Genomic DNA, 17,446 nt, shown 5'->3' with positions numbered 1-17,446 from the left:
AAAGGCATTTGACTCCTGGTGGCTTCCAGAGAAGACTGTAGTCGTCTGCAGATGTCCTAGAATGATCATCATCTTTATATGTTAAAACCATGCTTCCCAGAAAAATGCATCATGTCAAAGCAAAGCCTCCTCCTTCTACTGGGGAAGCTTCAAAACCCAGAGAGGGAGTAGCTTAGAAGGTGTAGAGAGATGATTTTTTGTATCAGGAATAATCCTGGTGTGCTGTAGGTGTTGTAGGTCTCCCAGTTCAGGTCTCATTGATGAACATTGGTAGGGAAGAAGACCACAGAAATGCTTTCTCAGGGGCCTGATAGATGGAGACTAAACACTGAGGAGAGCCCTAACCAGTTTGGCTCAGTGGACAGAGTGTCGGCCTGCAGACTGAAGGGTCCCAGGTTTGATTCTGGTCAAGGGCATGTACCTTGGTTGTGGGCACATCCCCAGTAGGGGGTATGCAGGAGGCAGCTGATCAGTGTTTCTCTCTCATCGATGTTTCTAACTCTCTATTCCTCTCCCTTCCTCTCTGTAAAAAATCAATAAAATATATTTTTTAAAAAATAGAAATAAACACTGAGGAGAGGAGGAGGTGTAATCCAAGTACTGGGTGCTCCGGGTATGTTAGAGTTCTTAGATTTCAAGTTGTGTGCACGCATGCATGCGCGCCTGCGCGCGCACACACACACACACACATGCACAAGTGTGTAAAATTATCTCAGCTATGACAACCACTCTTGTGTGGGTATGAACTACCTTTTTCAAAATATTTGTTAGCATCCTTACCTGATCTGCAACTTTCCATATTTCTTGATCATTCCACTGTTCATAGGGATCCAAGTTTTTTCTAAATGTTCCAGAGAAGATAAATACTTTCTATAGCAATAAGGAAACAAAGAGGAAAGCATAAATAACCTAAATATATTTTTATTTTTTGCACATTTTATTGTGAAATATTTCAAGTAAAAAACATATTTTAAAATAATGTAACACCCACCCATGTACTTATCATCTAGTTTTCTTCAGTTTTTAAAATTTTATATTTGCTTTGTATGTTTTTAAGAAATAAAATAAAGCTACATTTGAAGCCCTTATGAACATGTTTCTTATCCCAATGTCCATAAGATAAAGAAATTAAGATCACTGTAAATTGTGGAAATTAAATGTTTTATTCCTAGCAATATTTCTTATAAACAAGTATAATACTAAATTAATAGTTAAAAATTATAAGATTATGAGTCACAATGGTTTGAACAAATTTCTGTTTTGTATTAAGGTGTCTTCCTTGAATTTCTATTATAAACCTAGCTTCCTAAGGGATTTTGAAATTAAATTACAGACACTTATTTAAACATCCATGTTAATCTGGTCTATAAAAACCAAGGCACACCTCTACTTCCAAAACCAGACAGGCACAGGGGAATTCACTTAGAAATCAGTGAAAGCGCAGAAATCAAATATTTGTTTAACCGAATGCACATTACAGAGGGAAGGGAGGCAGGTTGAGGTTGATCCTACTGAAGTAACACAATGACAATCTCACTCCCTGAATGGAGCACTGCTCAGTGTCACCCCAGACACTCTACTTGCCAGGTTATGTCACTGTCTACTAAGGTCCACCTATATGATTAAAAAATGTTTTAAAATAAATTCGCTATCTCACTGGGGAATGCTGATACAACAATAATAATATTTAGTTCTCTCTTTGTGCCTATGGGTGAACTAAAAAATATTTTTGATACTAACGTTCAGAATAATTTTTTGCTTTGCCTTTTTAGTTTTGCCTTTGGTTAGTAACATCCAGAAAGGAGAATGAAGAACTGAATTTCTTAAAGGCTTAATTTCACAATTTGCTTTAGACTGAGAGAGAATGCTCAGTGCCAATCTGATCTGTAAGGAAATGCACAAGGTAAGATGCCTACAGATTGATGGTATCTGTGCCTCTCAAGGCAGAATTCGAATATCCTCACCATGGCAGCCAAAGTCAAGGGGAGATATATTAGAGACCTTATTCCCCAGGGCATAATTTACGGCTTAAAAAACAAAGGTGTTGCTAAATATCTCAGGAACCCTCTAGAGCCCCCCCCCCCAAAAAAAAGCCTTGTCTGCTATTACTTAACTTCCTAGGGATGTGTACCTTGCTTTACAGAAGTGGATATAAGAGTTGGCTAGATGACTCATCAGATAAGATGTGTAAGAAGTATATCTGTGCAGTCTTCTCCAAGCTCCCAAGTAAATGAAAGCAATACCCAAATAAGCTAAAGAGAGCAGACAAAGATAATTCTGATAAACTAAGGAGAAATAAAGAGGAAGTGACTCTGAGATCTTGAGTCAATTCATTATTTAAGAAATTCAGTTTAGTTAGTATCTAAAGTTCAAAGACTTGCCAATGGAATTTTGCCATTTACTATTTTTTACATTTTTCTATGGGAAATAACAACCATGGGGGTTACCAAGCATCAGAAAAGTTATCTTCACTGGGAACTAAGTGGTTGGAAAACAGAGCTCTGGCTTATGGCAGGCTTACTGGGTGCCAGGTAAAGCTCTTTACATGTGGTATCTCTTTATCTTCAGATCAGCCTAATGATAGATCCTATTATTGCACATGAAGAAATCACAGCAGAGAAAATTGAAGTGACTTTTCCACGTCACTTAGCTAGCAGGACCCAAGAGTGTTTGTCTTCAAACCTGTGCTCCTCACCACCAGAGCAAAATACCTCAAGTTTTATGGGGACCAATTTTTCCAGGAAAAGATTAAAGATTGGGCAGGATCCCAACAGCACTGAGTAGCATAGTCTTGATTACAGCACTGCCATCCATGCCCCTGGCCACAGCTCAGGTCCTGCACAGTGGGGAGGTTAGCTTCCTCTTCCTATACAGGATCTGAGTTGAAGGGTTTATATGGGCTACAGTGTCCTTGTAAGTTGCAAGAGGACTTACATATCCAATGGAAAAAGACAATAGAGCTTTTTACTGCAGACATATGGAATAGTGCCATTACTCTGGACAACCATGGGTGGAGGCCAAAGGTATCAACATCAAACCAAACACAGAAGTTATTAAAAGTAATGTAGTTTGCAAAGATGGTATAGTAATGTAGCTCTGACCTGGTGGATATATCTATAAATAAGAACCCATGTACTTTGAGCCTCAGTATTCTCACTGTAAAATGGAAAATGCCATCTTTATTCTCAAATCTACTCTACCTCTAGGTTTCCATTTCAATACAAAGCACCTTCATTTCCTCAATGCAGAAACTTGGGAATCATCAAAGACTTATCTTTTTCACTAATCTTCCCAAATGGAATCAATCATCAGACCTGTGAATTGGTTTCCCAAAATATATCTTAAATCCATTTATTTTTTTTATCTCTACTGCTACTGTATAGTTCAAGCCATCAAGACCCTTTTCTGGAACACGCAAGAACCTCCTACTTGATCTCTTTCCTTTCACTCTTGCCTTCCTTCCCAGTTCACTCTCATTTAATGACCAAAGCAGCTGCTATAAGTATACATTGGATTATGTCATCAGCCTTTTGAAAAGCCTTCAGTGGTTTTCCATTGCACTCAGGGAAAATGTAAAATCTTTAAGATGGTCGACAGGCCCTACAAAATTTAGCCCCTTCTATTTCTTCTGGCCATTTAGTGATCTTCTCCCCACCCTGCCCCTTTTCACTCCAGCCACATACTCAGTGAGCATTAAATTACACATATGCATTTGTAATCATTTTTGTAATGTTCATCTCTTCCACCCCATTAACTTTGCTGTATACCCTGTCATTAACTCAAAGGCTTTGTACATAGTATATGCTCAATAAATGTTTCCTGAATAAATAAATAGGCTGCTTTCAAGATAAAAGTAAAAATATAAAAATACTAGAGGCCTGGTGCAGGAAATTCATGCATGGGTAGGGTCCCTAGGCCTGGCCGGCGATCAGGACCTATTGGGGCCTTCTGGCTGCTGTCTGGGGCCTTCCTTCACTTGGCACCACCCCCTGGTGGTCAGCACATGTCAGAGCGAGCAAGTGAACTCCCGGTCGAACTCCTGAGGGAACACTTTGCATATTAGCCTTTTACATATATAGATAGTCAGAGTTCAGCACATACTATTTTTATTCTTTTGGTAAGAATAAGTACTAAAACTCATAGTCTTTAAAGAGATGATACTAACAACCCATCAAAACTTTAATATCTCTATGTAATTGCTTGAGAAATAGTATGCCTAGCTTTTCTAATGGCCTAATAATTTACATATAATATTTATCAAATGTATAGCCATTTATAATAATTTATTTCAAATAGATATACATTCAAAATTATGAAGGAAGAAAGCTGTTTATTAAAATTAGACATTCAAAAGTTTTAGATGTAGTGGATTTAATACCATTCAGAAATTCTGTAAGTCTTTTGTTTACAGTTTATTGTCTAGCATTAAAGTAATGCTTTACTTTTAAAGAAAATTTAACTGAATGAACTGATTCAGTTAAAATTCAATTTCATACAATTATTCAAACATTTCATTGCTGTCTTACAAGCAGTATCTGGCACTTTCTTGCTTTCAGGGTGGCAGTAGGTGTTTTAGTTCTGTTTTCTAAACTGTTTGAAGTTTCTACAAACTCATCTCTAAAGCTGAGAGGTCACCTACATCTTTTCCCTGACTTACAAACGAACTAGCCAAGACCCTGAGAAGTCATGTGGCTTGGCCAAGGGGACACTGTCAGGCTGATTTTACAACAAAATATGTCCCTGAAGTTATGAGTCACAACGATCCTCTCTCTCTCTTTTAGGAAACTGTTCACCATAGGAAAATTAAGATGTACAAATATTTGATATTTATTCAATGTCCTGGATATAACGTATAAAGAGTAATTCTTGGGACTCAAGGAAAAAATAAAGAGAGCACCAATGTTCATTGCCTAACTAATTTCTTTCCTGAAGCTGACTCCTCAGCGCAGTGGAGACAGCCAAGCCTACGTGGAGTGCTCGGAGTTGCTGGTAAATCACTGCAATAGATGCTTCAGTATTGGATATCAAGTGAAAAACAAAAAAGCAATGTGGATTCTGATTCCTGAATGTAGAATAAATTAAATGAGTCAGAGAAATGACTCCTATCCTCAAAGATATACTGCTTTTTTTTTTTTTTTAAAAAGAAATTTTTCATTGATTTTTAGAGAGAGAGGAAGGAAGAGGGGAGAGAGAGGGAAAAGGAGAGAGAGAGAGAGAGAGAGAGAGAGAAATATTGATGTGAGAGTGAAACGTTGATTGCCTCCTGCATGCCCCCTACCATGGATAAAGTCCACAACCTGGGCATGTGCCCTAACCAGGATTGAACCAGCAACTTTTCAGTGCATGAGACATAGCCCAAACAACTGAGCCACACTGGCCAGGGCAAGGATATAGTGCTTTTTTTTTTTTGTTTTGGCTCAGAATATATACAGGGTGGGGCAAAAGTAAGTTTACAGTTGTGAATATGCAAAACACATAGTTTATTCTTGTTGTCTTTTGGCAATGTCTGCAAAATTTTATTATAAGTTGAATCTGTAAAATAAAAATCCATCCTATTTAAACAAATCAAGAATGTGAGATTGAATTATAGAATGTTTAAAAGTAAGTGTTGCCTTGTTTTTAAGTACATCTATTAACAAGAACAGTAAAAAATGTTTAAGGTTGCCATAGCCTGTTTGGCTCAGTGGATAGAGCATCGGCCTGCAGACTGAAGGGTCCTGGGTTTGATTCAGGTCAAGGGCATGTACCTTGGTTTTGGGCTCCTCCCTGGCCCAGGCCCTGGTCAGGGCGTGTGCAAGAGGCAACCAGTTGATGTGTTTCTCTCACATGGATATTTCTCTCTGTCTTTCCCTGTCTCTTCCACTCTCTCTAAAAATCAATGGAAAAATATCCTCAGGTGGGGATTTAAAAAAATGTTTAAGGTTTATAACAAATAGATAATTTTATAAGGTTAATGTATATACCATTTATTTGTATGTATATGTTTACATTTAAGATGTTCAAATTATTGCTTCCTGTAAAGTCATTTAATGCATTAAAACCCTTTATAGCCAATTTTTCAGTATATACTTTTTCAGATATAGCATAAAAATGTTTCCTAGATTGGACCAAATTATCAAAGACATCAAATTTTTAGGCTTAGAAATACTAAGATTGTATTGCACTGATGACCATACCATTTATTTTCTCTTTTTTTCTTGAATCTGGGACTCTACTCTCATTGTCCTCATTACCTTCTTACAGTACAGCTGGCAAGTTTCTCAGCCCATTGCTCTGCTCCTGATTCTGCTTCCCTAAAGTCCATGGTCCACACGCTGCGGGCAGCAGCCTACCCTACTAACACCCTCTCACCACCACTTCCTAGCTCAAGAGTTAATGTATTCCTCACTTGCCAAGTCTTTCCCTCTTTCCAAATACTCTCTAACACATGGCCTCCTTTGCCCTTTGCCCCCCAACTTTTTCTAATTCCAATCTCTGCACTTGTTCATAATATCCCTGCCTGGGATCCTGGAATATGCTCTCCACAACTCCCTGCCCAGAACCTTTCTAAAACCTACACACTTTACGGCCCACTTTAATTATCACCTTAAGGATACAGTAATGTGGTGGGGCTGGATTCTCTCTCCTACTTGCCACAACACCCATGACTAGTCTGTGCCTGGACCCATGACTATATATAATTACCTCTGATTAATTCCTACAGCATATACCTCCAATTCGATACAAAGATGAGGAGAACACGATCCCTTGTCCTTAAGGAACTATAAATGGTAACAAACGACAATCCAGTGTATTGTATTTACTACGTGCCAGGGAGTAGACTAAGTATTTGAACTCATTTAATCCTCACAAAAACCCAATGAAGGAGTTACTATCAATATATCCATTTTATAGACAATTAAACTGAGGCTCAGAGAAATGAAATGACTTGCCTAAAATTATACAGCTAGTAGAATCCAGATACTAATAGAACCACAGTCTCTTGTAAAAGAGATCAAGCATTTAGTGACTCAGCACAAACAATGTATATTGAATTCCTACTATGCAAGCTATTGTGTTATATGCCATATTGAGAGAGAAAAATTAGTAAGGTAAAAAAATCTGTTTTATTTAGCATTTGTGCTAGTCTTCTCTGATTGGTGATGATTTTGTGTTTAAATCCTGCTTCCTTAACTAAAATGTCCACAAAGTGTTTACAATACTGAGTGAAAATTGAACAAATACACAGAGAACTGTGCCATAAACACAGTTCTAGATCCCAGAGTTTAACATTTGTGATGGCAAAGTGACTATGGTGAAGAAAGATCGTCTCAGAGGGAGAAAGTGCATGAACAGAGGAAATGAGAGAGAAAAGTCGGGTTTCATGGAACAGTAAGTCCCGCTGGAATGAAACATAAAGTGTCCAGGTATGAGGAGGGGTGGATCTGTCTGGAAAGGTTGGGTTGAGGTAGGGTTCTAACCACAAATGGAAGAATCTGGACCTATTCAGTGAAGGGAAGAAGTTCCCTAAAAGGCAAATTACAAAATTGGAATGCTGCTTTAAAAAGCTTAATGTGTGTGCAACATATGTTGGAGAGATGTGAATGAGATTAGAAGAAAAACACAGCAGTGGAAATAGAAAAGAAGGAAGGATACAGTAATGTGGTGGGGCTGGATTCTCTCTCCTACTTGCCCACAGCATCCTTGACTAGTCTGTGCCGGGACCCTAACTCTATATAATCACCTATGTTTAATTTATCATTTTTGTTTTTTTTCCTTTGATCCCTGACTTATGGCAATGAGTATACTTTTGAGTCTCTCAATGGAAGTTCATAGGTTGAATGGGGAGCTCAATACCACTAATATACTGTAACTATTGAATCTATAATAATTACTGTGACTTAAGCATGTAGAAAGAGCTCAGTAACTAATTATTAAATTGTGAATTATTGTTAAACTGAATGAGAACTGCTGTGCTCCCAACTGCATTGTTCAGATCGATAGATATATGTTTTGGGCCTAAGTAATGTCTCTCACAGCAAACGATGTTCCCACTCTGTAGTGGCAGTCGTGTGTGGCCGTGGACCAGTTTCAGATCAAAGTCTCATTGCAAGAAGAGGCCTGTCATTCCCGCAGAATAGCTTTGCAGCCTTTCAAACTTATACCTGAAGCTTTGAAAATACATTTTAAAGTTATTTCTCTGTTTTTCATGAATTAAGGGCTTAATTAAGGCTTAAGGTTAATGAACAAGTCTCAGTGTTCAAATTGCCTAAGCCCATTGGGCTCTGACTCTAGGTCTTACTATCTATGCCCTCAGAGCTCACAGGCAAAATAGAACAAATTAAAGAAGGCTCCACCTTAAAAAATACACAATCCCCTAATTCCTGGCCTCGCTGCATGCCCCAAGATTACTTTCTTGCATATTTTCTAGCTACATGAGGTTCTTGAAAAAGGGAGAAAAAAGCCAAAACACAATTGCACGAACTTGCCTAAACGAATGGCATCTTGTGATTCCACAGGATTCGGGATCACTGAAGGAAAAGGAACGTTTCTTGTTCAAAATTTTCTTGTTCAATGTTTTCTTGTGTATGAAAACAAGTGACTAATTGACCCAGAGATCTCTGATGTCTCAATGTCAGAGATCTATGCCCTTGCCAGATCAGAAAGATGAAAGGAAGAAAAAGATAGAAAATATAAAAAAAAGTTTTTGTAGGATTTTAAATTCCCTTTTCTTCCTTCTTTTTTCTTTTTTAAGGTCAAACTCCAGGAAAGGGACAAAAATTATGTAATTTGAACTTTCAGTAAAAGCATCTCTTGGTATGGAAGTTCAAAAGGTGTGAAGAGTTTGCCCTTTTTCTCTATTTCTTGGATATTCACTTTTCTCAAGATGTCAATGTAGAGGAAATAGTACATTCTGTCTATAGACATCCTTGTGACACTCAGAAACAGTCCCAGAAACTAGGGTCATAAACATGTGCAATGAGAAGCAATTCTATGAGCACAATCACACATTTTTAAAGGCATATCTCAAAGTATTTCTTGTTTAGTTTGTAAAAAGCTTGAAGGCATAGAAGAGAGAAAATGAAATAACAGTGTTTGGAAGATTCACTTTAGCAGAAAGGTAAGATAAAGAATTTTCACAACTCTGGCCCACTTGATTTTTCTCCAGGTCTTGCATATTCAGGTTCCTGCATATCTAGGTTCCTAAAAAAACAGACGATAAAACAAAAACCTCTCTATCACATGGCAGATAAACAAAAGGATTCCCAGTGAAACTGAAATTATTTTTTAGGACGCTGCTTATTCTAATGGGCAGGTTTTTGTGAATAAGAACAACAAGGAAACAAACTGTCATTATTGTAGTTTAAAATGGAATCAGAATAATTAGCGTCAACTGAACAGCAACTCTTCTCAGACAACCAAATTCTATTCTGTGTTCTTCCACATTGCCATTTGCCTAATGCTATCACCTCGGGATACTTGTATTCCCACTGTTTATCTTTAGATCACTTGACAATCCCTTTTTTTCTTTCTGAAGAAACAATATTGTTTTTTAAAGTTCAACCAGGATTAAGCTTCTGGCAACATGGCAAAGTCTAGACAAATGAATGAAAAGCATCATTCTAGCAGTTACAATATTTAGTGCCTCATTAGTTGACAGGAGCAAATGTTACACTAAATAATCTAAAAAATACAAGCTTTTTTCTCAAGGTAGATTTATAGTCACTCTCCTGGGAGATGTTCCTAGCATTTTAATTTTGTGATAAAAGTAGATAATTGTGAGCACCATGGTAGTGAAGTGGGTTCAGTGCCCATTAATACAAAGAGGGCAAAATGATCATTGAAACAGTGACTATATCCATAGAGATGAGAGCAAATACTAGTAGATATGCAGCACATGCTTCTCAGATCTGCTCACATTAAAGACATCCATTGGTTTCCATTTGGATCATTTTAGAATGGAACTATTGCTATTTTTCTCATATGTAAGAAGTCCTTTTGCAATAAAACAGAGTGGTACTAAGCCAGTGAGGCTAGAGATACTGTGTGTGACCCAAATCAAAGAGTGACATTAAGAAAAAGAAGGGGAAGGGATTAGCCAAAAAACGTATACACATCACACATGGACACTGACAGCAGTGTGGTGATAGCCAGAGGGAAGAGATGGGGGGGGGGGTGTGGAGGATAAGTAAAGGTGGGCAGGGGAGGGGGCAATGGGGATGGAAAAAGACTTTGCTTGGGGTGATGGGCACCTGATGCAGTGTACAGATGATGTTTTATTGAGTTGTACACTGAAACCTTTATGGTTTTATGAACCAATGTTACCCCAATACATTCAGTGAAAGAAACAAACAAACTTGCAACCCAGAGGCTCATGTAGGCAGAGCCAGAACCAGGCAAAAAGCTGAGTTCCTAAATCTCAGCTTCTCTTAGAGTAGTTTCTACCCATATCCATCCCATCACTGTCTTCTGACCCTCCTCCCCTTTCTCTCAGAAAAAAAAAAAAAAAAAAAAAAAAAAAAAAAAAATATATATATATATATATATATATATATATATATATATATATATATAACTTTCTTAAAATAAATAGCTACAGATTAATCTGACATGGTCATTCTTATCCAAAGAACAAAAATACAATCATTACACTTCTCATTTTCAATTGCACTACCTCATGCTTCCAAGTGTCTGTAATGTCAGCAGCATCTTTCATATCTCACAAAGCATCTCTCAGTCTGCTGTGGCTGCTAACTTGGCTCTCAGGCCACTGCAGCAGGACAAAAGCCCCAGGCTCTTCCTACAGATGATGTCTTCTGGGATAGGCTAGCAAAACTATCCATATTTCAATAACTGGATGTCAGAGAATTCTGAACTTTTAGAGATGTTCTTCTCCTAATGAAAAGACTGCATTGCACAAAATGGACAGAAATATATAACAAACTAGAGGCCCGGTGCACAAATTCATGTACAGGTGGGGTCCAGCCGGTGGGGGGGAGGGGCCACGGGAGGCTGGCTGGCCCCGCCCCTGATGGGGGGGCTGATCGGGGGTGGAACCAGTGCGGGGGCTGTGTGAGGTTGGCCAGCTGGCCACGCCTCCTATCAGGGTGGGGGGGCTGATTGGGGACCAGGCCACAGGGGAAGGGGCTGCGGGAGGTTGAGGAGGGGGCCAATCGGGGCCCCAATTGGGCCAGTTGGCCACCGCAGTGCGCGTCATAGCGACAGGTCGTTCCCATCATTCTGGCATTCTGGTCACCTGGCTTTTATATACAGAGATACATTTTGCAAGGAAATATGAATTTCTTGAGTGTATACATCAAATAATGGTAAAATTATATTTATTTTTTCCCATTTTTTTTTTTAGCTTACCTGTGGCATAACTCCAAAGGCTTTTCTCCACTGTTGCAAAGTTATTGAATCCCAAGACACACCATCTATTTGGATTTCTCCTTCGGTCTTCAGCAGTCTCAAAAAAGCCAATAACAAAGTACTCTTCCCTGATCCAGTTCTTCCCAAGAGGCCCACCTAGAATATAAGAGCCATGGCATTACTCCTGTGACATACAGATACCCTACCATAAATGTAAACTGGTAATATACTTCAATAAAAAAACCATAGGAACTGTTTATTTTTAAATAATCACCAGGGAAAGATTTTCACTTATTTATTCGAACCTTTTTTTGTACTCCCAATTACGACCAATATTGATCTGGAACTAAGTACCAAAACTGGCCATAAGGAATTGGATCCCTGATGCTGGCTTCCTTTATCCATGACTTTGGTAATGGCAAAAAGGTTGAAAATGCCCATTTTCCATCAATGAAAAGCAAAGATACAGTGTCTGAATGCACATCATTTCTGAGGGTGGGCTTAAGCCAGAAGCAGAGACCTATAGTTTGATCCAGTTACAAACATAAACACAAACGTGAAAATGAATGAATCTGAAACAGTCCTGATACTTACTAGTAGATACTGTCCTTTATAAATAAGCAAGCATCAAGTTCAGGCCTAACAATAAACAAGACCAAGTTCAGTGCGCTACACAATCCCGGAGAAGGCAGGTTGGGCCTTGCAACCCCCCTGAATAAGCACTTGGGCAGCTGTCAAATCAAATTCTTACATACATCCTGATTGACAAGAAGAGGATTTGGGAAGCAAAAAATATACTAAAGAAAAGTAAAAACCATTCTTGTTACTGAAGACCATGAGAGCATAGCATGCATAGCAAGGGGCGAGCAGGCGCTGCAGGAACTTAGCCCAACTCTGTGCTCTAATGTCAACTCAGATCCAGCACTTGGAGGAAGGTGCTTTGAGTGAGATCAAATATTCCTGCACTTATTTAATGAATAAACTGCCCAACATTTAGTGGCACTGAAATGATGTTCATTTCCTTCCCTTTAACATTATTCCTTTTTTTTTTTAATCACTCAGCCATTTTTATAGTAGAACTGAGCAAATGGTCCTTCAGAGTAGTGACTTTCACATTATGTATGGTAAAGGACAGTCACATTTTGTCCTATGTTTTTAGTTTCTAACCCACTGCACATCAGTACTTTAAAAATCCAATAATAAAAATGAATTTCTAAATGCTTAGTCTTACTTTCTATACTTATCACAGACTAGTAACAGTTTGTAAACCAGAATCAGTTCACAGACACAATAAATGCTTTAGCGCATACAATAACCTTTAATAATAATAATAATAACTTATTAATCACTTATTAGGAACCTGATAATAAACTAGGCCTTTGGGATAAACTGGTAAATAAACAATAACACAATTGTCTTTCTTTCATAAGAGCTCTATAATGAGACCTTTAAAAATGTATGTTTTCCATTTTGATGAAAGGGAAGTTGGGGAGGGGAAAAAATGGTGAATGGATTAAGAAGTACAAGTTGGTAGTTAAAGAATAGTCACAGGGATGTAAAGCACAGCATAGGGAATATAGTCAATAACATTGTAATAAATATGTATGGTATCAGATGGGTACTAGATTTACCAGACAGATCACTTATTTAGTTATATAATGTGTAATCACTGGGTTGTACACCTGAAACTAATATATTGCATGCCAACTCAAATTGAAAAATAAAAATTTAAAGTTAAAAAAAGTATGTTCTCTGAGATAACTGAGAAAATCAGATAAACCAAATGTTATACACAACAGTCCTTTGAGGTTCTTCATACAACTAATCACAATCAGTAGTTATATTATTTATTCTTTGATTATTGCTTATGTTAACTCCAAGAATATAAATTCTTCAAGTGCACAGCATTCTATCTTGTATCCCTTTGAATTCTAAGCACCTGGTACAATGGTTGGCCCATATAAAGTACTCAATAAATACTTGTTTGGATTGACTGAGGGACAGGCAGATAGAAGGATGAATGTATGGATGGATGGATGGATGGATGGATGGATGGATGGATGGAAAGAAGGGTGGAAGAAAGGGAAGTAGAGATGGAGGGAGGGAAAGGCAGATGAATGAATAAACTTACTTAGTTGATCTAACAAACAAGTGGATTTTGTTAATTTGGTCAATTTCTAGATCAATGATCAATTTAAAAATCTTGTGAAATTCCATATGCAACTTTCATATTTGAATCACCCCATGTTGTACAAACCCATTCACCATATGTCATGATTATTGAACACAACAGTAAAGCTTTGTATAAGCAATCTGAATATGCCCTATATAGGTGAGGTATAGAGAGAAGGAAAATTCAATAGGAGGAAGTAATTTCCTCTAAGGTCATATCAAGAATTTTTGATAAAAAAATGCCTTGAGGTCCAGGCCCCAAATCATTGGTCAGGCTTCTAAGGACTAGGATAAATGACATGTTCCCTTTCCTTAAAAAGCAAATACTGATTTTTAGAGAACTCAGTTTTTATGTTGGGATGAGACTAGATTCATAGGCCATTTATTAACCTTTTGTTTATCTTTAAAATATTTAGCTTTTGCTCTGGCTTCCTTATATTATTGAACAGCTTGTATTACAGTATGTTTGACATGTTTTTCATTCAACACCAAGGAATCTTACTGGTTTGTACCTAACAAAGTCTTCTTGTTATTTATATAATTGGCACTTACTGATTCTTTTCCGGGATTTGTTTTGTCAGGCTTCTCAGTGACCTGTTGAATAAGCCAGAGTACTTCCCACAAACAAGCTTTTAAGATCTATCCTAATTTCAAGTCAATGTTTTCTAGTAACTTCAATGCACCTCCTCTCTGAGAATTTTGGATCAAGATAAATCAAACTATTATGTGGAGAGTTAAACAGTGTTAGGTTTGGTGCTAGTTGTAAGTACATTGTATCTTGAATAGAACAGTCTCAGCACCTTCTTTTCAGAGTAACTGAGTCACCATTTTAATACTGCAACAGATTGAAACCTGCTGTAATTATTTTTCATCTCCTGGTGCTCTCCAGAAATCAAGATGCCAAATCAAATAAAATTTAGACCCTAAACATGATAGTAACTGTACCCCTTATCTGTTTATTAATAACATATTTCTTAATATAATAAGTTCTTGAAAATATGCTCCTCATAAACTCAGTATTATAAGCTACTGAATGATTCAGCTACTATTTCACACCAATTAAAAAATATATATGTTTTCATTGATTTTTAGAGATAAGGAGGGAAACGGGGAGAGAAGAACATCAATGTGAGAGAGAAACATCAATCAGTTGCCACCCATGCACACCTCAACTGGGGACTGAACCCTCAATCTAGGCATGTGCCTTGACTGGGAATCCAATCAGTGACCTTTTGGTGCATAGGACGACGCTCAACCAACCGAGCCGCACCGACCAAGGTTCATGCCAATTTTTATAAAGACAGATGCCATGTTGCCCTAGCTGGTTTGGCTCAGTGGATAGAGTGTTGGTTTGCAGACCGAAGGTCCCAGGTTCGACTCCAGTCAAGGGCACATGCCCAGGGTTGTGGGCTCGATCCCCAGTAGGGAGTGTGCAGGAGGCAGCCTATCAATGATTTTCTCTCATCATTGATGTTTCTATCTCTCTCCCTCTCCCTTTTTCTTTGAAATCAATAAAAAATATATTTTAAAAATAAATAAAACTAAAGTAGATGCCATGTGCTTCACAAATTAAATAAGCATTTAGGTGCTTATGCTGCTATGCTCTGAACCCTTCATATTGTTTTGTTTCAGGAAACTCAGTATTTTGAAGTAACTACTAATGGAGAAGTCAGGTAAGCTCATCCAAAAGAATCCATCTTGAAGTACTATTAAATATTTACATAATCAGAGGACTGTCTAGTACTGTGATACATACAATATACCATCTGAGGCATTTTGATAAGTATATGTTTATCATGAAATAACTGGCTCCAAATTAAAATCCCAGCCTGCACTTTGAGAGAAAAAAGAAAAGGAAAAAAGGAAGAGACATTCTAGTTGGGGAAAGGTGATTTGAATATTAAAATTTAGGGAAAAAAACAACACAAAGACAAAAACAAAAAAATAAATACAACTTGAGATTGAAAAGAAAAATAGGTTTTTTAAAGTAAAAGTTGTAAAATATTTGCTACATTTCTCATGCATTGAAAATAAAATTTATGCTCCAAGATGCCTGCAGAGTAGATGAAAGCTATACGTCCCTGCTCCCAGAGCCAAGCCAGATTTACAGCTAAATTATAGAGCAACCTGAATCACCAACTAAGGCTAGCTGAACTGAAATATTATAACCATGGATTCACAGACGAAGCCACACAGAGACTGGTGAGAAGGGTGGAAACACACAAAGGGCAAGACCCCACACCAGGTGCAGTGGCTAAGAAGCTGGAGAAATTTCTCAGCTGCAAAATCCCCTCCCTCCAGGAGCGAGGAGTCTCAGCCTCATGCAGGAACCCCCAACCCAGAGCAACAGAGAGGGGAAGAGGATCCCACACAGCACTGGGGCTGTCCCAGGTTTGTAAGGTTGGTTCAAAATTCACTTTTCCCACCTTCACTGGAGTAAAATTCATTTTTATTCTTTTCTTAGAGATTTGCATAGGTTTTGAAAATAAATTCTTTAGAGTTTAACTTTTTTAGTGCAGCTCCTATCTTGTTTAAATAAAATCTAGTTACTTTGATAGCATTTATTTCACATTATCACTATGCATGCCAGAATATAAGGTTCAAATATATATATATATATATATATCCCCCCATCTGGAAACTAATCAGTAGGGTGCTAAATGCACACTTATTTTAAAAGAGAAAAATATTGCAGTCTGCCATTTTTCTGTTTTTTATCTGACTTCAAAATAGTGATTTCAATATCTTTTTGAAATTCTAAAAGGTAATAGAAACAAATAAAAACAAAAAAATTAACATGCACAAGTTAAAAGACTTTTAAAAATAACCATCTTAATAGCTGTAAACCTCATATCAGACTTCCAAAACATCTGGATTTGGTATGGAATAATATTTGGATTCCCCCCCCCCCCCCCACATTTTCTCTTGCAGTTTTGGCACAGTGCAGACAAAAATTACAAAGAATTAATAAAACTTCATTGATTTACAATGTTTTTATTTTCTTCTCAGTAGTTTTCCAATAAAATGCACTGAGGCTTGGTGGTCTGATCCTTTGAAATCTCTAAAGGATCTTAAATATAGGTAAACATCAATGTGAAACCATAAAAACCAAAACTGATTGTTATTTCCAACTGCTGTGACTCAATGTTAGTGCCTACCCACAAAGGCAATTCTTTGGTTCATTCATCTGACACTGTACTAAAATATCAACCTGTAGGTTTACTGTAAGAACAACAATCACTTCAATGTTAAGAGGCAACTAGTCTTTACCATGAGGAGTTGGGTTGTCAACAGTGTGGTGAGGGCCAAGAGGTGGGGGGCTTAGTGGAAGTTGGCAAAGGAGGGGCAAATAGGAGACATCTGCAATCGTGTCAACAATAGAAAATTTAACTAAAAAAAGAGTAATGAAATACAAAGCACCCAAAAGTATTGTAGTCTCTGAATGTTCTGCTTAGACACACAGCTTACTTGACCATATTAAATGAATTAATGTTAATCAGAATTTTATCACTTAAGCAAAGTAAATTGTGTGACTCTGAAATTCCTTAAGTTTTCCTGTTTAACATCATGCTGCTGTAACTTGAATGACATCCCCACTGCTCACCTCCAGAAACTATCCACAAAACATTATAGACTCTGGGAAACTGAGCTTTATTCGACTATAACTTCCACCTAAACATATTCAAGATTATTACTGCAAAATGATATAGTTTAAATAATGAGTATGTTGACCATTTAAGTTGACAGAGTCTGTCACAATTTATCCAAGCAAATTAGCATAGTTATGGTCACCAAAAGGAAACAATTAAGCCCTGGCCAGTTTGACTCAGTGGATGGAGTGTTGGCCTGCAGACTGAAGGGTCCCAGGTTTGATTCCGGTCAAGGGCACGTACCTTGGTTGCGGGTTCCAGGCCCTGGTCAGGGT

At 37.7% G+C, this 17,446-nt stretch overlaps 1 protein-coding gene across 1 annotated transcript in view; it reads right to left on the bottom strand.

The window, feature by feature from the left end:
- Positions 1-17,446, bottom strand: part of CFTR (CF transmembrane conductance regulator) — a gene marked incomplete at both ends in the record, with an annotated part of 212,507 nt that overhangs the window by 19,506 nt on the left and 175,555 nt on the right. Inside the window, 2 exons of the mRNA XM_080664132.1 lie at positions 781-870; positions 11,350-11,505. Of these exons, the coding sequence (XP_080520258.1) occupies positions 781-870; positions 11,350-11,505 (246 nt within the window). The remainder of the gene's footprint in view (positions 1-780; positions 871-11,349; positions 11,506-17,446) is intronic.

The sequence above is a fragment of the Plecotus auritus genome (genome assembly GCF_963455305.1).
Source record: "Plecotus auritus genome assembly, chromosome: 4".
NCBI classification, from domain to species: domain Eukaryota; kingdom Metazoa; phylum Chordata; class Mammalia; order Chiroptera; family Vespertilionidae; genus Plecotus; species Plecotus auritus.
Note: the sequence above shows the minus strand (reverse complement) of the source record. Positions and strands in the feature narration are given on the sequence as shown.